The 27,228-nt window shown below is 38.4% G+C and overlaps 1 protein-coding gene across 1 annotated transcript in view; it reads left to right on the forward strand.

The window, feature by feature from the left end:
• Positions 1-27,228, forward strand: part of DGKK (diacylglycerol kinase kappa) — a gene marked incomplete at both ends in the record, with an annotated part of 129,827 nt that overhangs the window by 58,537 nt on the left and 44,062 nt on the right. The window contains 7 exons of the mRNA XM_081277903.1: positions 17,204-17,339; positions 17,803-17,909; positions 18,227-18,352; positions 20,162-20,264; positions 25,638-25,821; positions 26,388-26,496; positions 27,014-27,153. Coding sequence (XP_081134029.1) covers positions 17,204-17,339; positions 17,803-17,909; positions 18,227-18,352; positions 20,162-20,264; positions 25,638-25,821; positions 26,388-26,496; positions 27,014-27,153 — 905 coding nt within the window. The remainder of the gene's footprint in view (positions 1-17,203; positions 17,340-17,802; positions 17,910-18,226; positions 18,353-20,161; positions 20,265-25,637; positions 25,822-26,387; positions 26,497-27,013; positions 27,154-27,228) is intronic.

Here is a 27,228-nt window from a genome sequence, read left to right on the forward strand (position 1 = left end):
GGCTAGCCCGCCCCCTCTGTCCTGTTCACTTTGGGCCTTTGGTGGGAGTGGCACACCTCATGGTCTCTGAATCACCTTAGGGGTTCTTCTTTCCTTGTCTTCAATAATGGCATGTTTGGCAGCCAAGTAGGACTAAGTTCCATATAAATTTAAAGATTGTTTATTCCACTTGTTTTTTTTTATTATTTTGTAAACCCTGTATTTATTTCTCCCTTGCTTTTTTTCTTAGTTTGTGCTTTAAAGGTTTTCTGTAATTGTATGGTTTGAATCCTTTCTTTTAATACTGTGTAAGTTCTCTAAGTGTTTCCTTTGTGGTTACCATGAAGCTTACATAAAATATCTTCTTCTTAATACAGGCTACTTTAAACTGACAATAAATATTTTAATTGTATAAAAATATCCAACAATTTCACTCTCCTTGCCCTTTGATTTTGATGTAAAAATTTATAATAGTTTTTGTAACTTGTAGTACCTATGCTTTTGTTGTTTGTTGTTTTGTTTTTATTTTGCTTTGTTTTAGTTCCAGGAAATTGAACTCAGGTGCAATTAAACACTGAGCCAAATCCCCAGCCCTTTTTTAAATATTTATTTAGAGACACGTTCTTGCTGAGTTGCTTATGACCTTGCTAAGATGCTGAGGCTGGCTTTGAACTCACTATCCTCCAGCCTCAGCCTCCAGAACCATTAGGATTACAGGCGTGCACACCCAGCCATTTTTTTTTCCTATTTGTATCCTTTTAATTTCTTCTCTTCCTGATTAATCTGGCTACAGTTTCAAAAATATATTGAATAGAAGTGATGAGACTGAACATTCTTGTCTTGTTATTGATTATAGAGGAAATGCTTTCAGTTTGTCTCTGTTCATTATGATGTTGGCTTTGAGTTTATCATATATAGCTTTTATAATGTTGGAGTAAGTTCCTTCTATATCTTGTTTCCCCAGCAAAGTAGGTGTTGGATTTCATCGAAGACCTTGTCTGTACTTATTGAGATGATCATATGGTTATTGTCCTTAATTTTGTTTATGTGGTGAATTACATTTATTGATTAGCTTCTGTTGAATCAACCTAGCATCCCTGGGATTAAACTTGATCATGGTGGATTATCTTTGTGTGCTTTAGAATGTGGTTTGCTAAAATTTAATTAAAGATTTTTGTATCTATGTTCATCAGGGATATTGGTTCAGTTTTCTTTCCTTGAGGTGTCTTTGTCTGGTTTTGGTAGCAGGGTTATACTGGCTTCATAGAATATATTGGGAAGTGTTCCCTCCCTTTCAATTTCATGGAATATTTTAAAGACTGGTGTTAGTTCTTCTTTAAATATCTGGTAGAACTCAGGTGAGAATCCATCTGGTCCTGAGCTTTTCTTTGTTGGAAGGTTTTTAATTGCTGTTTTGATTTCTTGACCTGATATTGGTCTGTTTATGTTTTCTATATCTTCCTGGTTCAATTTTGGCAGGTCATGTGTGTATAAATTTGTCAATGTCTTCTAGATCTTCCACTTTATTGGAGTATGATTTTTTAAAATAGTTTCTAATGATCCCTGGATTTTAGCTGTGTCTGTGGTGATATCTCCTTTTTCATCCATAATTTTGTTAATTATCTCTCTCTCCACATTTTTGGTAAATTTCCTGTGGGTTTATCAGTCTTATTTCTCTTTTCAAAAGTCACCTCTTTGTGTCAGTGATCCTGTGTAGTGTTTAATTTTCAATTTCATTAATTTCAACTCTAATCTAAATTTTTCCTATTTTCTATTAATTTTGGAATTAGATTGTTATTCCTTTTCTGAAGTCTTGAGATGAAGCATAAGCTCATTTATTTGGGATCTCTCTATTTTTTTAATGTAGGCACTTAATGCTATAAATTTTCCTCTTAGAACTGTTTTCATAGTGTCTCAGAAAATTTGATATGTTGTATATTCTTTGTTTCTGAGAATTTCTTGATTTTGTCTCTCATATTTTCTCTGATCCATTCTTCATTTCCAAGAGTATTTCCAATCTCTGTGTTATTTATATGCTTTTTATAATTTTTCTTGCTGTTGTTTTCTAATTTCATTTCTTTATGATCTGATAGGATACATGGGATTACATCAATTTTTTTTTGTATTTACTAAGACTTACATTGTGACCTATAATGTTTTGGAAAATGTTCTGTGGACTGCTGAATATATAATAAATTCAGGGCTGGGGATGTGGCTCAAGTGGTAGCGCGCCCGCCTGGCATGCGTGCGGCCCGGGTTCGATCCTCAGCACCACATACCAACAAGGATGTTGTGTCCACCGAGAACTAAAAAATAAATATTAAAAATTCTCTCTCTCTCTCTCTCTCTCTCTCTCTCTCTCTCTCTCTCTCTCTCTCTTTCTCTCCTCTCTCACTCTCTCTTTAAAAAAAATAAAAATAAAAATAAATTCAGATTTTTTTGGGGGGGTAAAATATTTTGTAAATATCTATTGGGTTCATTTGATTTGTAGTATTATTTAAGTCAGATATATTTTTATTGATTTTATGTTTGGATGGCCTGTCTATTGAAATCACCCAGTATTATTATATTGGTGTCTATCTGGGATTTAATTTCAAGAAGTATTTTATTATGTAATTAGGTACACTGACATTTGGGGCATTTATCATTGTTATATCTTCTTCTTAGACTGTTCTCTTTATCATTATATAGTGGCCTTCTTTATCTCTTCTGATTAATTTTTGCTTGAAATCTGCTTTGTCAGTCCTACTTGCTTTTGGACTCCATTTGCATAGAATATTTTTCTACCCTTTTACTTTCAGTCTGTGAGTCCTTGCCTATGCGTTGAGTCTCTTTCAAGGTGCATGTAGTTCGATTTTATTTTTGATCCATTCTGCTAATCTATGTCTTTTAATTGGGGACTGAAGACCATTTACATACAGTGTTGTTATGGATGTATGTTTGTAGTTTCCTGACATTTTAATTTTGCTGTATTTAATTATGCCTTAATTTTCATTTAGTTTGTTGTTCTTCTGGTGATCTCATTTGTTTGGGAGTTTGGGTATTTGTTTTTGGGTTCCCCTTTGTGCAGTTTATCTTTGAATATACTTTGTAGTGTTGGCTTAGTGGTCAAGAATTCTTTTAGTTTGTCCTTCTCATGGAAAGTTTTTATTTCAGTATTTATTATGAAAGATAGATTTGCTGGATATAGCAATCTTGGCTGGCATTTTTTTTTCTTTTAGAGCTTAGAATATTTCCTTCCATACCCTCTTTTATTTTAAGGTCTGAGTTAAGAAGTCAGAAGTGAACCTTATTAGTTTGCCTCTACATACAACCTGACATTTTTCTTTTGCAGTTTTCAGTATTCTTTCCTTATTTTCTGCAAGACATCTTGATCATGATGTGTCTTGGAGAGATTCTGTTTCAATGTTGTCTATTTGGGTTCCTATATGCCTCCTATATGTGGAGGTCTATCTCACTTCTAACATGGGGAAATTTTTCCATTCCTATCTCATTGAAGGTGTTCCTAATGCCTTTAGCCTATATCTCCATATTCTGTTCTACCCTAATGACTCTCAGGTTTGTTCTCGATGCTGTCTCACATTTGTATATTCTGTTTATGGTCTTTTTTTTTCTTTATTGAATTCTGAGTATTCAAGTTCATATACACTATCTTTAAAGCCTGAACTTCTGTCTTCAAGGCTTGAAGTTCTATTTTCTATAAATCAAATCTGTTGGTGATACTTTCAAGTAAAATTTTAATTTGATTCATTGAGTCTTCCATTTCCAGGAGTTCTGAATGGTTTCTTTTCATTATCTCTATTTCTTTATTAGAATGGTCTTTCATCTCCTGTATTTGCTCTCATTTCATTCCTGAGATATTTTTTGAGTTCATAGAATATTTCAATAACCAGTTTTTTACAGTCTTTCTCTAGAATTTCATTCTCTTGCATATCTGTAGGTTCCTTTGTTGGGATTCTGAATTTTGGGGTGACATTTGTTTGCATTTTTCTCAAGTTTTTAGACATCTTGGACTTACACATCAATTGACATGGTTTCCCCTTCCTCTTCTATATTGTCCTTTTGTTTGTTGTTATCTTTTTTTTTCTTGGACTTCTCTCTGTTTTTCATGTATGAGTAGATGTCCAGGTGTAAGAAGTGAGGTCCCCCTCTGGTTCTTCCTCCTTGGGTCCTGGTTGTTGGTTTAGGGTTTTTGTCTCCCCAGTTCTATGAATTGAAGTAATGTGAGGCTAGATCATATGTGGGGTGAAGTTTGCTGTTACATGGATGAGTCATAAGTGTTTCTCAGCAGCAGGAAATCTACCCTGTGTATTTGAAGAGTCCCAATCACATTCTAGCCCTCCCTTAGAGGAAGTGGGGAGTCACTAATAGTACAAATGTTAGCAACAGATGTACAGCCTTAAGATAAATATCCAGTATCTACTTTGACATGTACAACACTAATTTCCACCTGCATAGGAATGAAAGGGTTGCTATTTAACAGCAACAGCAACAATAAAAAAAAACTATGAACTAGATCAGATATTAAACATTAGATGTCTAATACATCATACACTGTAATGATAATCACAACAACATGAATGAGTAGGAATTAAATCAAATATATAATTATCTTAGATTGTGGGATTATAGTTTCTCAGGTGAAGAGAAAATAAGGTACTAAAAGCAAGAGAAAGTTTGAAATATATAAAAGCGAACAGGACAGAAGCAGGAGAGTGTAGCAGATGATGTCTCTGAAGAAGGAGGAATTAAAAATAACCAAAATAATAAAAAAATGAAAGAGAAGAGGAGGGAAAGGGAAATTGTGGCTATTAGTGGGGAAAGAGAGTGAAGAAGTGGCAATCAGTGGGACAAAAACCAAGATATGAACAAACAAATGTCAGATCAAACAACTCTAACCCGCATATAATTATACCCCAACAAACCAAGGATAAATAATAACTGGGTAAAGAAGTATGCAATTAAAATTAATATAAAATTGTTTTTGTGTGTATGTGTATGTGTAAATAAATAAATATATATATATATATATATATATATATATATATATATATATACACATCTGCTTGTTTTGAACTTCTCTGCACAATAAGAACACATACATATATTCTCACAGAATGGAAAAAAAGTAAAAAATTATAAAATATAATAAAATGATATTTTAAGTATTTAAATTTAAAAATGGGAGGGATCATGAACAGTGATCAAAATCCATGCACGTATGAGTTTGTCAGGATGAACCCAACTGCTATGTATAACTAAAAAGTTCTAATAAAAATACATAAATAATTAAAAATTTAAGAATAGCAAAAAAAGATAAAAATGACACAAATGACACAAAAATATAGACAAAGTTGTAATAAATTTTTTTGTAAACTAATAAAAACCTAATATACAAACTTTATTTTAGGAAAAACTGACATAGAATGATAAAGAATGTTTGAATTTGCAGTAATGTATAAAGGTTATAAAAACAAAATGCAGAAAGATTTCCTTAGGTATCTACACAGAGAAAGCAAGATATCTAACAAAAATATCCTAGACTTTCCCATAGGAACATTCAATGCCAGAAACCAATAGAATAATGTCTAAAGTTCAAGGGAAAAGGGGGTTTGACCTAGTAATTTATATCAGTGAAATTGTTCTTCAAGTATGAAGACTATATGTGGAAAATTCTCAAGTAAGAATTATAGCACACATGAACTTTTCTTGGAAGAAAATAACATAAATCAAACAACTCAGCTACTAATCAAGGCAACCAATTTATAAAGAGAGATATCACAATAAAAGGACTATAGCATCCTATAGTCAACAGAGCACTAGACAAGGTGTTTCAAAAGGAAATGTGGCATGGATGTTATAGTTAATCAAGTGATCTTTCTAGTGTCTGAGCAAAGAACTTAGGCATACATGAATAATGTATAAGTAAACAGGAAAACTAAATGACAATAAAATCTAGCCAAATGAGGGCTGGGGCTATAGCTCAGTAGTAGAGCACTTGCTTTGCACATGTGAGACACTGGGTTCTATCCTCAGCATCACATAAAAATAAATAAGTAAAGCTATTGTGTCCATCTATAACTAAAAAAAATTAAGAAAACAAAAAAATAAAAGAACTATGTATCAAGCCAGAGAAGAATTATTTTTAAAAATATCCAGTCAAATGAAAGATTTTTTTTTAAATCTGAGGAATAACAAAGCTGAAATAAAATATATTTTTTAAAATTTTTTAAATGAGCAGTACATGGAAAAAAGAGAAAATAAAGATTAAAAAATATGAGAAATAAAGAGCTTGTTTTTGCTGAGGTGGTCAGAACTGTGGCTCGCAAGGATGGATTTTCATCTTTTTCTTTTTGTGCAATGTAACCCTTGGGTCAAGTGCTGGGGGTTGTTAAGTCCAACCTCTTTGTGTTCCTCACCTAGCTGCCAGCCACTGTGGCCAGGAGCCAAAGCTGGTTGTAGTAGCTTTCAGCTTCCTGTCTCCCAATATAGGGTGGGATAGACTGGTGAGTGCTGGCAAATTGTATATTCTAATGGGGGTGCTACAGAATTCTAAAACTAGAAGTACCAGTAGCTGGGGTTTCATTTTGCCTGACCCTTGGAACTCGGTCAGTGGGTATTTGAAATTTGATCCCCACCTCCTGTTGCTGGGAAGATATCAATCTCTGCTGAATATCTCGGTCTAAGGTGCCTCCTGTAAACTCCATTTTTATAGTGTGGAGTCCAAACCCCACAGTTTCATATTCACTGCTCTGGATGTGAATTACCCAACATCTGCCCTGGAATGCAGAAGCTCCTGTATGGCCATTATCCATTTTCAGCATCTTCCCAATAGCTGTTATGGGATGCCAGCAACAAAGGAAGGTCTCTGTTCTTCATATCTGGAGCCTGGATGCCCTAGGCGCAATTCTTTTTGTGCTTATTCCAGTCACACTGGACCAGGCACATTCTGGGGCCCACAATAGGCAACTTCTGGGTCATCTGGCAGCTTCCTTTATGAGTTCCCAATCTCCTGCCTCTGCTGGAGCCCATGCAATCCTTATAAAGCTCCAAGCACCAACAAACCCTGGTTAATGTGGAACTATCCATTCACAGGCAGAGGATTTTGTTTGCTTCTTAATAAACAACTGCTCCCACGATCTCTGTGTCCATTAGGATCAGTCTCCTCTTTATTGCACAGGTTCCCACAAACCTTTATTGCACAGGTTCTAATCTACCATCTCATTTTTTTCTCCTTTTTCTGCTGCACTTCCCCCCCCCCTCTCTCTCTCCATCTCTCTCTCTCTCTCCCTGCACTCCTCTCCCCTCCCCTCAGCAACTGATGTGATGTCCTATATTATGTTCAAAATTCCCAACTTTCTGTATCTCTATGGTTTCTTTTATCACTCAGTATTGAATTTGGTGGGTTCCCTTAGCTACCCGCCTCACAGAGGAGCAGACTTCTTGCTTTTAAGTCTGTTTGTTGCTGATGAACTCTTCATCTAATCTACCATCTCATCTTCTCTATAGTTGTTTTTAATAGTTTTGTCTTTTAACTCTTGTAGTAAGGGATAAAATTTCTTTGCACACCACCCTTACAGTATCAGAGAATTCTCAGTATGATAATGTATTAATAATATCATTATGCTTTTTATTTTCATTTTTTTATTAACTAGCAGCCTTTGTTCTAGACAAAAGAACTTCTTTAGCTATTTAGCAGACCCTTAGATTTTTTTTTTTTGAGTAAGTTTTTTATTATCCTTCATTTCTGAAGGATAATATGGTGGGTAAAGTATTCTTAGTCAGCAGTTTTTTCTTCAGCACTGAATATGTATATACCATCCCACTCTTTCCTGGCCTTTAGAATTTCTGCTAAGAAAACCACTGAAAGCTATATTGGGGATTTGAGGATATTAAATGTTTCATATATCTTGCTGCTCTCAGTATTCTTCTTTACCCCTGATTTTTTTTTTTTTTTTTGGTACCAGGGATTCAACAAAAGTTCACTTAACTAGTGAGTCACATCCCCAATCCTTTTTATGTTTTATTTAGAGACAGGGTCTCACTGAGTTACTTTGGGCCTCGCTAAGTTGCTGAGGCTGGCTTTGAACTCAACAACCCTCCTGTATCAGCCTCCTGAGCCACTAGGTCATAGGCATGCACCACTGCACGTAACTATCCCTGATTTTTGATAATTTTATTCTCATGTGTCTTAATAAACTCCCTTTTAAGTCAAATTTAATTGGAGACCATTGAGTTTTCTATATTCAAATATTGCCATCTTTCCCCAGATTGGGGGTATTTTTAGCCATCACTTCCTTGAATATATTTTCTAGGTCTTTTTCTTTCTCTTTTCTTTCAGTTATGCAAATTTCAGTTCACTTGATGGTATCACAAAATTCTTTTTCTTTTTGGGGGGTATCAGGGATTGAACTCAGGGGCACTCAACCACTGAGCCACATCCCCAATCCTATTTTGAATTTTATTTAGAGACAGTGTCTCACTGAGTTGCTTAGCACCTCACTTTTGCTAAGGCTGGCTTTGAACTTGAGATCCTTATGCCTCAGCCTCCCAAGCTGCTGAGACTACAAGCATGCACCACCAGTGTCACATAATTCTAATTGGTTCTTTTTTCATTCTTTTTTCTCTTCTGATTTGATAGTCTCAAATGTCCTGTCTTAAAGATTACTGATCCCAAGGGACAAAACAGGAATAAACATTCTGCATTTTCCTTCTTGACCAAGTTTACTGTTGAAGCTTTCTATTGATTTTTTCAGTTAGGTTAATATATATATATATATATATATATATATATATATATATATATATATATATATATATATATATATAATTTCTGTTTTTATTATTTCTATTTCTTTGTCCAAATTCTCATTTTGTTCATGAATTATTTTCCAAATTGCTTTTAATTTTCTATATGTATTTTCTTGTACCTCCACAAGCTTCTCTAAAAGATAATTCTGAATTATTTTTCAGTAATTTTATAGGTTTATATTTCTTCTGGTTCTGTCACTTGGGCTTTATTCATTTCTTTTAGTTGTATCACATTTCCCTGATTTTTCATAATACTTGTATCCTTACATGCTGCTCATTTGAGGAGATGGTAACCTCTTCTAGCCTTTGCAGATATTCTTTGGCAGTGACAGGCTTTTCCTGTTCAGTTTAGCTTAGGATTCAAGATGGGCAATCTAGTAGCAACCCTGCACAGGCAGATCTTCATGTTGGGTTCTGTAGCTTGAGTGTGTTATTTCCTATGCTCTTGAGTGGAGTGGTACTTCTGGCTGTGTTCCATAGGCTGGTGAGACCCTGAGGGGACTCTGTCATTAGATGGGGCTGCTAGCTAGGCTCTAATCACCTCTGATTGGGCAGGGTTGCAGGTTGTCTTCCTTGGCTGGGTAGTACTGCTGTTGAACTCTGTAGTTAGGCAGGGCTGTGTGATGGGCTCTAAGCCTAAATGAGGTTTCTGGAGTTGTTGCTCAACCCCACAGGGTGGGCAGGACCAGAAGCTGGTCTCCATATAAATGTATGGGTTTGGGCTTGCCTCCAGATCCAAGGCAGACTTATGCAAAGCACTAAGGTTTGGAAGAGTCACAGCTCTAGGATTCGGTAGGGCCAGATGCTCCCTCTAAGTAATTTCCAGGTCTGGGAAAGACTTAATGTGAACAGCTAAACTTAGTTGGATCACCTCCCCAACGGTAGGGTTGGGTGGGGCCAGCTGATCCTTCAGTGGGTAATCACTGACCTTCACTTGCCTCTCCACCCAGGGGAATACTTAATAGCACCTGAGCTGTGTGGGGAAGCTGGGTAAGGATCTGAGCCTAGAAGACCCGTGGACTGTGTTTCCTTCCGTGTGGCCATTGGTTAGTTTCTCTGGTATGGCACCTCCATTGGCAAAAATGCAGAACAACCACCAAGATCTGCACACTGTGCACTGTGAACCCCATTCCTCTTCTTTATTTCTAACTGATCCCAGGTGCTCAGGTCCTGTCGGTAGTCCCATTGCTTCCCAGGGGACAAAACAGGAATAAACATTCTGCAGAACCCCCAGAATGATGGGGAAATTTATTGTCCACTTCCAGCTCTTTTCCCAGTGTAGAAACTGAGTCCAGGGGAAGTTACTGTATGTGGTACTGTGCCAGCTGGAGGGAGGGATGGTGCAATAAAAAGAAACATTCATAGTACTCTAATCACAGCTTTTCTTAGTTCTGCAGTCCAAGTGGGGGTGTCTCAGCCTCACTTCTGAGTTCTGGGATATTCAAAATGCTACTCTTGCCTGAGAGTAGTTACTACTTGGACTTCGGTAGGCAGAGATTAAAGCTGGAGAACTCCTATTCTGCCATCTTGCTGACATCAGTCCTTCTCTCAAATTTTACTATAAGCAGAAAGAACCAAACCTCCTCAACTAAAACTTCAGTTTCATCACTCACAACCTCTACCTTCCACAAAATACCAGAACACAAATACAATTCAGCTACGTTTTTTGCCCCTTTATAAAAAGAATGACTTTTTCTTCATTGCCCAATAGTATATTCCTTATTTGCATTGAGACTTCATCAAAATGGCTGTCCATATTTTTACCAGTTTTCTGTTCATGGTTACTTAGATATTCTCTAAGAAGATAGAAGCTTTCTCTATTACCCTCCTTCTTTTCTTTCTGAGCTTTTGTCAGAATCACCTTTATTCTGACAAAATTCCCTTCACCACAATCTAGGCTTTTTCTAGCATGTACCTTAAAACTCTTCCAAATTCTTCCCATAACTCACTTCCAAAGCCATTTCTACACTTTTATTTATTTGCTCCAGCAGTAGCCCCACTTCTTGGTAATGATTCCTGTCTGAGTCATTTTGGGCTGCTATAATGAAATACTACAGACTGGGTGTGTTAAACAATAAACATTTATATCTCACACTTCTGGAAGCTGGGGGATTCAAAATCAAGGCACTGGCAGATTTAGTGCCTGATGAAGACCCTCTTCCCAGTTCATAGATAGCCATCTTCTGAGACAGAAAAATCAGTGAGAGAAGCATTCTGGGTCTGTAATAAAGGCACTAATACTATTTATCAGGGACCCACCCTCACAACCTAATCACCTCCCAAAGCTTCCACCTTCTAAAACCATGGCATTGAAGGTTAGGATTTCATCATATGTATCAAGGGAGGTGCAAATTCAGTCAATTGCAAATGAAGAATCTGGAGCAATGAATGTATTGGTGAATGAATGTATTCACCTAAGTATTTTAGAAGTGATAAAATTTTAAAAACATAACTGCACACTAAAAGCTTTAATTAAACCTACTTTTCTAGCATTTAGAAATTGGTAGGTTGTGTACATGCTACAGATTGACTCTGTCTTCAAAATGGAGTATGAAATCTGCATCAGCAAATAAAAAAGACCTGTAATGACATGGCTGTGACAGTTAGTTAGGGCTGCTGTAATAAATTACCACAACCTTTGTGGCTTAAAAAAAAGAAATTTAATCTCTCACAGTCCTGGAAGCCAGATATCTGAAATCAAAGTGTCAGTGAAGCCATAATCTCTCTGAAGGCTTTAGAGAAGGAGCTTTCTTTGCCTCTTCCTAGATTCTGGTGGTTGCTGACAATCCTTGGTGTTCTCTAGCTTGCAGATACATCACTCCAATCTCTGCCTCCATCATCACATAGTACTCTTCCCTGTGTCTATTTGCTCTGTGCCTTTACAAGTTGTTGTTCTTTCTGCATATTCTGTATTCAAATTTCCCTCTTCTTATAAGGATACCAGTCATTGGATAGTAACCCACTCCAATCCAGTATGGCCTTATATTTTTAAACATTTTTACTGGTGCATTATAATTATACATAATAGTGGGATTGATCATGCCATGTTCATACATTCACATAACATAGTTTTATCAATCTCATTTCCCAGTCCCTTCCATTCCCTCCTCTCCTCCCTCTCACTGATCTGCTTGTTCTACTTTACTGATTTCCCTTCCATTATTATTATCATTTCAATTAGTGTAGTGCATTATAACTAAATATATAAACAGATTCATCATGATGTGCTCATATATGAACATAGCATAATTTGGTAGATTTCAGTCCCTAGTATGTTTCCATGCCCTTCCCTCTTCCCTTCCTCTTGATTCCCTTCCTTTACTCTATTGGTCTCCCTTGTATTTTGGTGAGACCCCCCCCACACACTTTTTATTCCTTTCTTTTTCTCTCTCTCTCTTTCACATATTAAAGAAAACATTCGGGCTGGGGATGTGGCTCAGGCGGTAGCGTGCTCGCCTGGCATGCGTGCGGCCCGGGTTCAATCCTCAGCACCACATACCAACAAAGATGTTGTGTCCGCCGAGAACTAAAAAAATAAATAAATATTAAAAATTCTCTCTCTCTCTCTCTCTCTCTCTCTCTCTCTCTCTCTCTCTCTCTCTCTCTCTCTCCTCTCTCACTCTCTCTTAAAAAAAAAAAAGAAAGAAAACATTCAACCCTGATTTTCTGAGCCAGGCTTATTTCACTTATCATGATATTCTCCAGTTCCATCCATTTACCAGCACATGCCATAATTTAATTCTTTACATCTGAGTAAAACTCCATTCTGTATATATACCACAGTTTTTATCCATTCATCTATTGAAAAGCACCTGGGCTTGTTTCATAATTTGACTATTGTGAACTGTACCTCTATTAACATTGGTATGCCTGTATTCCTGTAATATGCTGATTTTGTTCTTTATCCAGTATGGCCTTCTCTTAAATTGACTACATCCTAAAGGACTCTATTTCTCCATTGCAAAGTAAGACCATCTTCACAGATACAGAGGTTAGGACTTTTTGAGGAAACACAATTCTAACTACTTAGTTCACCTTTCTAACACACAAAATGCATTTACCACATCAAAACATCTTCAAAAGCCTTAACCCGTTCTATAATTAATTCAAATTCCAAACTCTCATCTTCTGAGTAATCTAAAGCAGGCATGAGTGAAACTCTGGGTATAGTCTTTCCTGGGGCAAAATTCTTCTCCACCTGTGGAACTATGAAACAGAAAACAACATATCTGCTTCTAAATTACAATGTGGAGAATGATGCAGGATAGACATTCTCATTCTAAAATGGAAAAAAACCCAGAAGGAACAAAAGGTACTGGTTTGAAGGAAGTTGGCAACCCAGAAAGACAATTTCATTAGATTTCCAGACTTGAGAATAATTATCTGTGCCTTTATGTTCTGTCTCCTGGTGCTACCATCTCAGGCACCTGAGTGGCATTCTCTCTTTGTAACCAAGGAAGTAGCTGAACCTTCTGGAACTCAGAAGGGAACCCTACTCATTGGAACCAAAGAGGCAGTTGCCCTTCCCTATAGGTCCATACTCCTGTGTTGGCAACAGCAGCAATTCTGGCCCTTGAGCTTCTCTCAGCAGTCTTTCTAGACTCTAAGCCATCCCTTGAAGTCACTTTCCTGAAGGATAACACACATTCAGAGATGAGTAGCTTTATCAGTCTGTTTTATGCTATATAGTCTCAGAAGTCTGACAATCTTCCTTAATTTAGTTCTCTGTTCTTTTTGGTCTAAGGTAAGAGCGATCCTGCTGAGACAGTTGGTTGGAGCCATGTGTTCCACACCTAATCTTTCTAGGGAAAATATCTATGGTTGATATTCTCTCCAGAGCACACTTTCTTCTGATTTGGAATAAGGCTAGAATGTTAATTTACAAATATTTAAGTTCTGGTGACTTTTCATTTAATAGTTCTATTATGGACTGAATTTTCTCCCCAAATTCCTTTTGTTTAAAATATTTTTTAGTTGTAGATGGACACAATACCTTTACTTTTATTTATTTTTATGTGGTGCTGAGGATTGAACCCAGTGCCTCACACATGCTAGGCAAGTGCTCTACCACTGAGCTATAGCCCCAGCCCTCCCCCAAATTCTTATATTGAAACCCCAGCCCCCATTGTGACTATATTTGGAGATAGGAATTTTAGGAAGGAATTAAATTTAAATGGAATCATAAGGGTGGGGGCCTAATCCAATAGGACTGTTGGCCTCACATGAAGAGGAGAAGAGATCTCTATTTCTCTACAAACATGCATTAAAGAAAGGCCATGTGAGCAGTCAGTGAGAAAGTGGCCAGGAAGAAAGTCTTCACCAGGAACCAAATGGGTTGACACTTTGCTCTTGGACTACTCAAGTATAAAATATGAGAAAATAGATTTATGTTGTTTAAACCACCCAGTCTATGATATTTTGTTATGAAAACCTGAGCAGACTAACACAAGTACCTTTCTCAATGTATCTCTTTCCTCTTAAATTTTACACTAAATAGCAAATAGAAACCAAGGTGCACCTTCCCTACTTTGCTTGGGTATCTCCTTAGCTAAATATCCAAGTTATAATTTACATATTTTATACTCTACCCAACAGTATAATGGAATTAAGTCAGTTCTCTGTCACTCCATAAAAAGCATTGCCTTTCTTCCAATCCTCTCTGGTTCTCATTTCTGTCTGATACCTCACCAAAAGCACCTTTAATGTTCATGTTTCTAGGGCTGAGGCTGTGGCTCAGTGGCAGAACCCTTGCCTACCATGTGTGAGGCACTGGGTTCAATTCTTATCACCACGTATCAATAGTAAAATAAAGGTCCATTGACAACTAAAAAATATATTTAAAAAAAGTTCATGTTTCTAGCAATATTCTATTTTAGGCAATCCAGGGTTTATAAATCATGTGCCTTGAGATTCTTACAATCTTTATGCATTACACAATTCCAAAGTCACTTCCATATTTTTAGGTATTTGTTATAAAAGCTCCCATATGCCAGTATCAAAATCTATATTAATTTTATAGGACTGCTGTAACAACCACAAACTGGATGAATTAAAACATAGCAACTTATTCTGTCAAGTTTCTGGAGTCTTGTAGTCTAAATTCAAGTTGTTGACAGGACCATAGTGTCTCTGAAGGCTCTAGGGGAGGATTCTTCTTTACCTGTTCCTATCTTCTGATGATTGCAAAACCTGGCATTTCTTGTCTTGGAGATACATCACTGTAATCTCTGCCTCTGTTGTCACATGGTGTTCTATCCCGTATCTGTGCACTACCTATCTTTACAAAGTGTTCCCTTTTATGTCCTTGCATGCCTGTACCCATACTTCCCTCTTATAAGGACATCAGTCATTAGATTAGGGCCCACTTGAATCCAGCATGAGTGCATCTTAGCTTGATCACATCTGTAAAGAACCTATTTCCAAATAATATTGTGAATTTCACATTCACAGGTATGAGGTTAGGACTTGAACATATTTGGAGGGAGCACACAATTCAACCCATCACACATACTTTTCCAGGGTTAGATGCATCACAGCTTCCTTATAAACAGGAATATCAATTCCATCTCCTTAACTGCTAAACCTAAGTAATTGTCACTTAATATATTCCTTTTTATTCTGTAGCCAATTGGGCCATTGAATTCAGTATTCTGTATTGGCAGAGTTTTGCATTTCTTCCATTTTATGTCCTTTAGAACCTTGCATATTAAAGATTTTCACTTGTTACTGTATACTGAAATGATTTATTTTAGAGTTTCTCTTCTTTGATAAATTAAGAGCTTCTTGAGGGCCATAACTGTGGCTTTTTCATCTTTGTAGACCCAATGCCTAGTATTTTATATAACACATTGTAGAATAATTATAATTATTGGAGGAGGGAAGGTGTTGGAGAGTTACAGTCGAGTGGCTTGAGGAATAGAAAGATACTGAGAGCTCAGAGTACCAAAGCCAAGACTAAGCCACTTTCTTGGTACTCTTCATTTTCTAATTTGATCTTCCTAGAGTTTTCCAGGTCCTCAATATACAATAAACATTCCTATCACAAAGAAATTCTGGACCATTTTTAATGAGCCTTTAGCTCATCAGATTAACTTTTTCTTCTAGAACCTTCCAAGTCAATCCAGTAGTAGTTTAGGCTATAGTCTGCAGGCTGATAGAGGTAGAGAGGAAGGGACCAGACAGATTGCTGTATGCAGGTTCTGTCTTGAGTGACTGATTCCTATAAATTGATAAAGGTTGAGCACCTAAGGTGGCAGAGCCCACAATTGCTCTCCCTCTAATGGATCACAATCAGATGATATCAGGGAAACTACACAATTATTTTAAAAGTCTTGTCATCCCTTTACAAACCCAATCCATTATCATGCCAAGTATAAAATGCTATGTGTGTGTGTGTGTGTGCCTATGTCTAAACTCTAGAGGAAGGCAGAGAGGAGAAATTGAGAGGATTTTCTAATCACAGGAATTATAGAAAAAATGGAAAAGTCCTTTGAAAATATAGAAAAACAAAGTTGGGGGTTTTCAGTGCCACCCCTTCCTTCCTTTCAACACCCAAACTATCAGTGGTATATCTGGTGCCTTCCCCACAGTCATGAGAGTCAGGCTGTGATACAGAACTGCAGTATTCATAAGCAGATGAACAATAATGTCAGAGTCATTATCATGTAAGAGAACACCAAACAGAATGTCACTTCATGAGGGCAGGGACTTTGTCTTGTGCATCACTATATCCCAAATATATTAAGCAGTGTCAAGCATATAGCAAGTGGTAGATATTTGTTTAGTGGGTTATTGAGTGAATTGAGTCTATTAACCAGGAAACTGCTATAGGCAGTCTGAGCTTGCTATTCAGAAAAACATGCTTGAGCAAAAGTTGCTGAGATAAGGAGTTAAATTCCTTTAACTGTTGTCCAGGTAAAGCAATGCTCTGCTCACCTGGTATCAGTAGGGTCAGGAAGGGGAGTAACTGCCCTTCTTCCAGGAAGTAGGTGAAGTCTGACAAGTATTCCTTAGTCCAGAGGCAGAGCTCTGCCTTCTTTCTTCCTTCCCGGGGCAGAGCACTTTACTATCTCTGAATTTCTAACTCACCATCTCCTTTTTGCTGTCGACTTAAAGAGAACCAAGGCCAAGGCTAACAGCAAAGCTTGCTTGGACTAAACTGATACAGCAGTTGGCCAAGCATTCTAAAGAACATTGCTCCTAGTTCAGGATCTGCTCTCTATTCTTTCTCCCCTTTTTAAATCATTAGCAAAACAAAACAAAACAGGTATTGGCTCCAATTTTCAGTCTTCCCCTTTGCATGCTCAGACACCTATATAGCAGATCATTGAATCCTAGCAGCAGATTTTCTAGCCTTTCCTAATAGTTCTCTGTGATTAACCCTCCATTCTCTTTTCTCTTTGATTTCTTTTAGATACCTGCCGCAGAAAACAACCCTTTCCTCGTCGGAATGCACTATTGGTATTCCAGCCACAGTTCCCGGACTCAGCACTGCAATGTTTGTCGAGAAAGCATTCCTGCCTTATCGAGAGATGCCATCATCTGTGAAGGTACCTTCTTTATTCTTTTTGAAAATGGAACTCTGTGGGTGGAGACAGGGGTAAAGGAGCTCAGGTGGCTTTAATATCCCCAACTAGCTCTAGATCACTCACTCTGGGATAAGGGTAAGGTTAAGGAAAGAAGAAGGGAGGAAACTAGCCTAAAAGGGAATTCTCGTGGATGAAAAGGAAAAATTGGGAATGGGGGGGCTGGAGCTTAATGGTCACAAGAGTAGGAAAGAAATCAACTCCTTCTTACCATTAATTTCCATTCAAGTTGAATAAGTAGAAAGTTGAGCTGGTAAGAAGCAAGAGGAACTGATTCATGTTAGAAATAGACCTTTGGCAGTGGGTCATAACGATTTAGAATACATCTGAGTTTGAATTTGCAGGGTAGCTTAGGGAAGGGAATTAGAATCTTTATCGGCACAAGATTCACACTCATCTTCTTTTTTTTTTCCCTCTCTTCTCACAGTGTGCAAAGTGAAATCTCATAAGTTATGTGCTTTGAGAGCGAGCAAAGACTGTAAATGGAATACCTTGTCCATTACTGATGATCTTCTCCTACCTGCTGATGAAATAGTAAGTACCAGATATGCCTCTATTATGTCCCTTTCAGTCATGATACATGGGGGTTAGGAAGATTTTTCCTGTTGCCAGATAAGGAAAGTAGACCTCTTCCCCAAGCTTGCTTTCCAATCAATCTCAAAGAATGAAATCCCCCGCCCCACATGCACTTCCACCTGTTACTGGTCACTAGAATTAGAGCAGGGAAGGTAGGATTATGAATAATTTGGGGCTTTTACCTAAGATCCTTCATAGCATAGTAAAATTATTCCAGCTAGTCCTTTATTCCTGATATCACTAACCTCTACCTCTTTTCTCTTTTCCCCCTTCAGCAAATCATGCCTCATCAGTGGGTAGAAGGAAACATTCCCGTCAGCTCTCAGTGTGCCGTTTGTCACGAGAGCTGTGGCAGTCAGCACCGTCTCCAAGATTTCCGGTGTCTCTGGTGCAATTCTACGGTAAGACTCTATTCATCTCTTTGATATACTTTAGTTCTAGAAAGGGGTGGGTGGAGCTCAATGGTGCCTATACATAGATAGAACTATCAGAGTTACTAAGCCCAAATATTATTCAGATTCGATTCCATAGTATAGAGCTCAGTAATCTGTCCCTCTGGCTAGGTAGTGTTTGGGAGACATTTAAAAGGCTCATATCTGATGGTTATTAATTGGTCAGACCTTCTAACATATGGGAAAAGCTGAATTGTTTAATGGCAGTATGGTCAAATAAAAAAATAAATTCTGAGCCGGTCTTGGTGGAACATGTCTGTAATCCCAGCGGCTCAGGAGGTTGAGGCAGGAGGATCATGAGCCAGCCTCAGAGAAAGTGAGGCACTAAGCAACTCAGTGAGATCCTGTTTCTAAATAAAATACAAAATAGGGCTGGGGATGTGGCTCAGTGGTCGTGCACCCCTGAGTTCAATCCCCAGTACCAAAAAAAAAAAAAAAAGAATTCTGAGCTTATCCTTAAGAAACCTTCTCTTTTCCTCATTGAGTATTTCTTTGCAAGTAAATAATCGTTGATAATATTAACAAATTGGTATTGCCACCATGTATTGAATGTTTTATATACATAATCTCACTTAATACAATTTGAACTAGGCCTCATTGTATCCATTTTATGAATGAGGAAAAGTGAGGTTCAGAAAGGTAAAATGATTTGCCCAAAGTCATGCAGCCAGAAAACAAAAGAGTCTTGGTTCCTACATAATTCTGCAAAGACCATATTTTTTAAACTGTAGTACTGCTACGTCTCTATACCAGTGATCCTCAACTGCGATCAATTTTGCAATGCTCCAGAGCTATTTGAGACACTTTCGATTTTTAAAAAACTCAAGCTGGGCATGTTACTGGAATCTAGTAGTTAGAGAGGCCTAGGATTATGCTAAAGGTCCTACAATGCAAACAATTATCTGGCCTAAAATATCAATAAGGCTGAGATAGAGAGATCCTGGTCTTGATTTTCCAGCCTTTTAGATGATTTTCTTAAACTGAATTTTCTAAGTAGAAATTGAAGTATGCTGTTCTTCTCTAAAGACTGTCTGTGGGGGCTGGGGATGTGGCTCAAGCGGTAGCGCGCTCGTCTGGCATGCGTGCGGCCCGGGTTCGATCCTCAGCACCACATACAAACAACGATGTTGTGTCCGCCGATAACTAAAAAATAAATATTGAAAAATTCTCTCTCTCTCTCTCTCCCTCTATCACTCTCTTTAAAAAAAAAAGACAGTCTGTGCCAGGTGTGGTGGCACACATCTTTAATCCCAGCAGCTTGGGAGGCTGAGGCAGGAGGATCATGAGTTCAAACCCAGCCTCAGCAATTTAGTGAGGCCCTATGTAACTCAATGAGACCCTGTCTCGAAATAAAATATTTTTAAAAGGCTGAGGATGTTGCTCAGTGGTTAAGCACCCCTGGGTTCAATCCTCAGTATTAAAAAGTAAAAAAAGACTCTGTCCTCTGGCTCTTTGACTTGCTTTTGAATAACCAGGTCAGATTCATGTCCCCTAAAAATTGTCCAGGATGTAGTCCTTGTAGAAATCAGAAACCTGGGAAGAATAGCTACGTCGGGGGAAGTCAGTGTGAGGTGGGGATGGTCAGGGAGTTAGGGGTCTGTATATGGCACCAAATTTCAGAAAGGGAGATTAGAATATTAAGGGTACAATTTTTGATATTGGAACCGAACGCTGATCAAGGTTTTCTTTTCTCTCCCCTATCCTTTTTTTTTTCTCTCTCTCTCTCTTTTTTTCTTTGCTGTGTTCTTATCGTTTCAGGTGCACAATGACTGTCAGAGACGGTTTTCCAAGGAATGTTTCCTGGGGGCTCATCGCTCGCTCGTAGTCCCCCCAACCGCCCTTAGCGACCCAAAGGGCGACGGTGAGTACCTAAACCATAATTTCTGAAATATCCCCGGGAGGGAGGGAATATGCATGCTGGGAAGAAGGGATGGGATGGATTGTTCTCCTCAATGAGTCAAGTATTTGAGGGCAATAGGAGTGTGTGGGTGTATGGGCAGTTTGTGGTTCCCTTTGAAACTTTGGGGTGGGGGATTATGGTCTGCCTGGTGTATATGTATGTGGAGATGTTCTCTGTAGCCTATGTCATCATTCTTTCTGACTGATCAAATTGCTTGCAGCCTTGTCATAATTTCCAAATACTAGATAATTGATGAAATGGTTTTGTATGGGTATGGATAGTCAAAGAAGTTTAAAAGTAACATACCAACGCCTGGATTATGTTACTTTTAAATTGAAAATTAATACCAAGGTTGTTCTTAAACATGAAACTATCATGATCATTGCTCCAACACTTCATTGAAGCTTTGTCAATTCCCAGATAGTAGGGTTTTATTGAGAGCTCTATTCACAAGTTACTTGAAAGCTAAAGAGACCTAAGACGCAAGCATTGCCAGACCAAGTTATTACTGTGAATTGAGGATGTAATACAACAAATTAACAATTCAATATGATATGTGCTAAGTGCCAAGGGAATGGTAGAGGTACTTGGAGATAAAAAAGTGTCGTTGGGCTGGGGATATAACTCAGTTGGTAGAGCTCTGGCCTTGCATCACAAGGCCCTGAGTTCGATCCCCAGCACCACACACACAAAAAAAGTGGTGGAAGGGTTAACTATTTGTAGGAAGTTGAGCAGAAAGAAGGTAAGTATGAAATCAATGAAGATATGATATGTGCTAAGTGACAAGGGAATGGTAGAAATACTTGGATATCAAAAAGGGTTGTTGGGTTGGGGATATAACTCAGGTGGTAGAGCTCTGGCCTTGCATGCACAAGGCCCTGGGTTCGATCCCCAGCACCACAAAAAAGGGGTTGGAAGGGTTAACTATTTGTAGGAAGTTGAGCAGAAAGAAGGTAAGTATGAAATGAAGATACGATATGTGCTAAGTGCCAAGGGAATGGTACAGATACTTGGATATCTAAAAGGGTTGTTGGGCTGGGGATATAATAAAACTCAGGTGGTAGAGCTCTGCCTTGCATGCACAAGGCCCTGGGTTCAATCCCAAGCACAACCAAAAAAAAAGTGTTGGAAAGGTTAACTATTTATAGGAAGTCGAGTAGGAAGAAGGTAAGTATGAAATCAATGAAGCAAGAGTAAACTTTGTGTATTCTATCAAGAGGTCTGATGATGTTAGAGGAAGCAGGGGCAAAGGAGAGGGGTGTTTTGTTTTGCTTCTATATTTGTTTTTAAAGAATAGATGACCCAGCTATCCCACTCCTTGGTTTATACCCAAAGAACTTAAAATTGGTATACTATAGTGATGCAGCCACATCGATGTTTACAGAATCTTACTTCACAATAGCTAAATTATAAAACCAATCTAGGTGTTCTTCAACAGATGGGTGGATAAAAAATGTGGTATATATACAAAATTGAATATTACTCAGCCATAAAGAAGAATAAAATAATGGCATTTTCTGGTAAATGGATGGAGCTGGAGAATATCATGCTAAGTGAAATAAGCCAATCCCCAAAAAATCAAAGGTCAAATGTTTTATCTGATATGTGGATGCTAATTCACAATGCAGGGGGAGGGCTAGGGAAGAATAGAGTTACTTTATATTAAATAGAGAGGTGTGAAGGGAGGGGAGGGGGTATGGAGGTAGAAATTATAGTAGAATGAATCAGACATTATTACCTTAGGTGCATGCATAACTATATGACCAGTGGGATTCTACATCATGTACAACCATAAAAATGAGAAATTATACTCCATCTACATATGATATATAAAAGTGCATTCTACTGTCATGTATAACTAATTAGAACAAATTTTAAAATAAAATAATATAAAGAATAGATGAGACACAGAGGCAGTATGGTATAAGGTGGGCGGGGGGGGGGGTAATGCCAGGTAACTATGAGTTTTAGTCACTTTCCGGCTGAAAAAAAAAATGTGTTGGGAAAAAATAATGTTGGAAGGGTTAACTATTTGTAGGAAGTTGAGCAGAAAGAAGGTAAGTATGAAATGAAGATATGATATGTGCTAAGTGCCAAGGGAATGGTACAGATACTTGGATATCAAAAAGGGTTGTTGGGCTGGGGATATAATAAAACTCAGGTGGTAGAGCTCTGCCTTGCATGCAGAAGGCCCTGGGTTCAATCCCAAGCACAACCAAAAAAAAAGTGTTGGAAAGGTTAACTATTTGTAGGAAGTCGAGTAGGAAGAAGGTAAGTATGAAATCAATGAAGCAAGAATAAACTTTGTGTATTCTATCAAGAGGTCTGATAATGTTAGAGGAAGCAAGGGCAAAGGACAAGGGTTTTTGTTTTGCTTCTATTTTTGTTTTTAAGGAATAGATGACCCAGCTATCCCACTCCTTGGTTTATACCCAAAGGACTTAATATTTTTATACTACACTGATGCAGCCACATTATATTCTTATATTCTCTGAGCTTTGCCTTCTCCTCATATAACTGAGAATTAAGCTGTTTTTTTAAATCGTTTTACTTGTCAATGTACCTTTATTTATTTATTTATTTATTTATTTATTTATTTATTTATTTATTTATATGCAGTGCTGAGAATCTAACCCTAACCCTCACACATGCTAGGCAAGCACTCTGGCACTGAGCCACAACCCCAGCCCTGAGAATAAAGCTTTTAATTGTGAGGATAAAATGATAATATGTAAAGGGCCTAGGTATCTACAAGCATAACCCTAAGGAGCATACAACTAATTTCATCATCTTCTTGAACACTTAAATACCTAGTCTGTCTCCTAGCCCAGACTATGAACTCTGTGAACCCCTACCATTTAACTCAGACCTGAGGATATGGTATATGCAGAGTCAAGACTTGTTAAGTAAATTCATTAGTCCATTTTCAGAATCCTGCCTGTATGTAAGGCCCAGTACTGAGCAATCTAGAGAATAAGATGTGTCTTAAGAATGCATTACTGATTCATACAGAGGAAAAATAGTGTATAAGCACATGTCACATTCATCTGGAAACACAGATTTCTGAACTACCCTAGGAGTTTTTGTTTGAGAAGACCTGGGTGGGACCCATGAATCCACATTTATATAAAGTTTCCAGATGCTTCTCATGCTACTAGACCTGGAGCATGCTCCACCATTTGCTGTGTGGCCCTATAAAAGTTACTTAACCTCTCTGTGCCTTGATTGCTATTTATTTTCTGCTGATAAAAAATGATAGTTTTACTCGGGTGTATAATGAAGGCTAAATGTGCGTGAAAGTTACTTAACCTCTCTGTACCTCATTTGCCATCTGTTTTCTGCTAATAGGGAATGATAGTTGTACTCGGGTACATTATGGAGGCTGAATGTGCTAACATTTGTTAAAGAGGATTTTAAAAGTACAGGAAGGAAAAAAAAAAACAACTAAACCAACCTTATGCCTGTTTAGTATCCTTCTATGGAGTGAACTGAAAAAAAATGAGTGGGACTACTGGTTCCCTGGCTTAGGGTTCTGTGGTTTTATTAATGCAGCTCAAAGAAGCATGGGTATTTTTGAAAGGTTCTTCCAGGCTGTTGACTCATCTGGAGCTTAAAGTCAATTAAATCCCCTAAGCTCTTTTCACACTTGCCAAGCCAAGTCCCTATTATCCTGTTATAGTGAAATGTATATCCTTGAGCCTAAAGGCCAAATTTCATACTTATTCCCTTTATATTTGTTGATTTTGACCCATAGACCTGTTGAGGTCATATTCTAATCTTGAGTCTATCATCCAGTAGCTCTTCTTTTAGCTTTGGGGACTTCAAAGTTCACAAGCCAGCCTTCTATGTTCACATCTGAATTGTCAAGTAAAATTGTGAAACGATACAGGGATGCTTCCTCATGGTTAACATCAGTCCTACTCAAAACTTTGTGGGTGGGGTTGATTACCTGGTTATGTCTAATATTATGAATCTGCCTAATATTATTACATTTCAGCTCTCAATGGCACCATAAAAATATTTTTTTAAAAAACCCTGACTTCTGCAAGAATAGAGACTGTATCTATTTTTTCCATGTACTGCACTCTCAGAACATAAAACAAAGACAGGCACAGAGAACGCTCTCAATACATATTTGTTGAATGAATGAATGAATGTGTTATCACTAGCATCATATCAGGAAATTACCTTTTATTAAAATATGCCAATAAGGGTTACCAATTTTGATTGGGGAAAGGAACTACTTTCAAACTATCTCATTGAGGAGACACAATAGCCAACTCTTGGAGCTATGAGTTCTAGCAAGCCCTGAAAGTTTGGTGCATGGCTGGTAAGTGGTTTAGGATGCCTTCAAACTCTACTGGCCAGTGAATTGGAAATGACCCACAGAAGAAACCAGCCTGAGATTTTTCCATGCAAAACAGCCATGAAATCTGCTTCAAGCAGATTTCCTTCAGGCTCTGTTTTACCCAGGTTACAATAAATGGGACATCTCACCCCATTCAGGAGTGAGCCACGTGCTTTTAGCCCTGTGAATTTGGGTTGGCATATTTGGAAAGCCATGGACACAGACATTCAGGGACTTGCTATTTCTCTAGCATCCCTCTCCTGAGGGGCCGTTGCTCGCAGCCTGTCTCCCTGCCAACAAGCTTGAAAACTCAGTAAGAGCTGGCAGGCTTTGGCTGTTGAGACTGTTATAACCCCGCTTCTCCACGGGCAACTCCAGTGTTGGGGATTATTAAAAGCCTCTCTCTTGTTCAGAAAATTTCCCTATAGTCTTGTTTTCCCCTGGAAGCCTTAGAGAAGTGATTAAGGCTCTTTGCTTCATTCCACATTGATATGTTCTGTCTTTAGCTCCTGGCTAAACAACAGCCATTCCCTCCCCTCTCTCTCCTGATATCCTCTTGCTGTGAGAATTCATCTAACCTGGGCAGAGAGAGGAGCAGTCAGTGTGCTGGCCCTCCTGGACTTTCAATCTTCTCCTTCCTCAGTTCCTCTACAGATATCTACTAATATTTGGTCATGGCACCAATTTCTTGTGTTCCTACATGGGCACATGCGTATGGGTCTGTATCCCCAGCTTGAGGGTATGGGCTATACACCCCTGACAGCATCTAGCATGATGGTTGGTATATTAATAGTTGCTCAGCAAATATTTGCCTAGCAACAGATAAGAGAGAGACTTTTAAGCCCCCTTGGGTGGCCTGGCTTTCCCTGTGCCCCTCAGGAGACTGGAACTGGGATTTTTTTAAAAAAAATCATTGCAAAGTATGATATTAATTCATATCTCATTTCCATATCAATAACCAGTTTTTTCCCTTTTATATTTTTCAGGTCAGCTAGTAGTATCTTCAGACTTCTGGAATCTTGATTGGTCATCTGCTTGTTCATGTCCTTTGCTCATCTTCGTGAACTCCAAAAGCGGTGATCATCAAGGGGTCGTATTCCTCCGAAAATTCAAGCAATACCTTAATCCGTCTCAAGTCTTTGACCTATCGAAGGGTGGACCTGAAGCAGGGTAAGCACAGGGCAAGGGATATAATTGGGTATGTAGAAGGGATTCCCTTTGTAGAGTCTGGATTAGGATAGATTCCTAGAAGTGGTCCCTGTACCTGGAGAGGAAGGATCTATTTTTCTCATATAACTCCATAGCATTTGGGGTTGGCTGATTGGAGGGTTTTTAACCCTCTCCTTGAGTAGTGAAATATATGTATGTATGTATATATGTATATATATACAGGCCTGTTCTATTTTGTGACCTACAGCTGCTTAGTCCTGGTTCCTGTAAGGCCACTGGCCACTCTACCAGGCATTCTTCCTGGGCCTCAGCACAAAGCCTTGACTAGGCTACTAATGGCTTCTAGAGCAAGAGTATGACTTGAGACAAGGCTCGACCTCTGGGGTCACCTATGGGAAAGTGTCTGTGGTCTTAGGTCTGCACAAAAGCAGTGGATAAGGGAAAGAAAGCAGGTGTCTTTTATCAGGGTGCTAAAGTAGCAGTACTTGGGCCTTCACACATGGTAGGAAACCCATATAAAACCTAGATGTTCATGAAATGACCCCATTTCCCCTCTTTCTTTTCAGGCTGTGCATGTTCAAGAACTTTGCTCGCTTTCGTGTTCTGGTCTGCGGTGGCGATGGCAGTGTGAGCTGGGTCTTATCGATGATTGATGCCTTTGGATTACATGAAAGGGTAAGTCCTTGGCTGACTCGGTTTAGCCACTCTTTTAGAAAGAGTAGGGATATAGAGCTGCCCACCCCTAGGCAGGTCCCTGTTCTCCCGACTCTAGTAGCTTATTTCTTGAGGCATCCCACCTACTGGGCCCAGCCCAAAGAGAAATTTGGGGCTACATTTCTCTTTTATAACCATGGCCGTGACTTTTGGCATATTCCAATAACTTTCCCCTTTACTAAATAGATTCTGTATTGCTAAGTGTGGGGTCCACCTCCTTAGAGAAAATTTCAATCACCTTCAAACATCCTCCGAATACTCTTCCTGGATTCTGAAGCCCCTTAAAACCACTGTCTTTAAGACTGTAATTATTCACAAAGAGCACCTTCTGACTACCACTATTATAATTATACAATCATACAATTATAATGTACCAATCAATAAAAATAGAATAGGGAAAAAACAGCCTGTGGGTTCTTTCATGGGGGAAGATTGGTGGAGGAGTGTCTATAAAGTGTACTATCTTTTGTTCTTGCAGTGTCAGCTGGCAGTCATCCCACTTGGAACCGGCAATGATCTGGCACGTGTCCTGGGCTGGGGTGCTTTCTGGAACAAAAACAAGTCACCGCTGGACATCCTCAGCCGAGTGGAGCAGGCTACTGTGAGGATTCTAGACAGGTGAGTGGCCAAAAGACCAGACCCTTGTGCCTCTTTCAGTCTCACACCATTACACCCAACTATATCATCTCAATT

The sequence above is a fragment of the Spermophilus citellus genome (genome assembly GCF_964194105.1).
Source record: "Spermophilus citellus genome assembly, chromosome: X".
NCBI classification, from domain to species: Eukaryota; Metazoa; Chordata; class Mammalia; order Rodentia; family Sciuridae; genus Spermophilus; species Spermophilus citellus.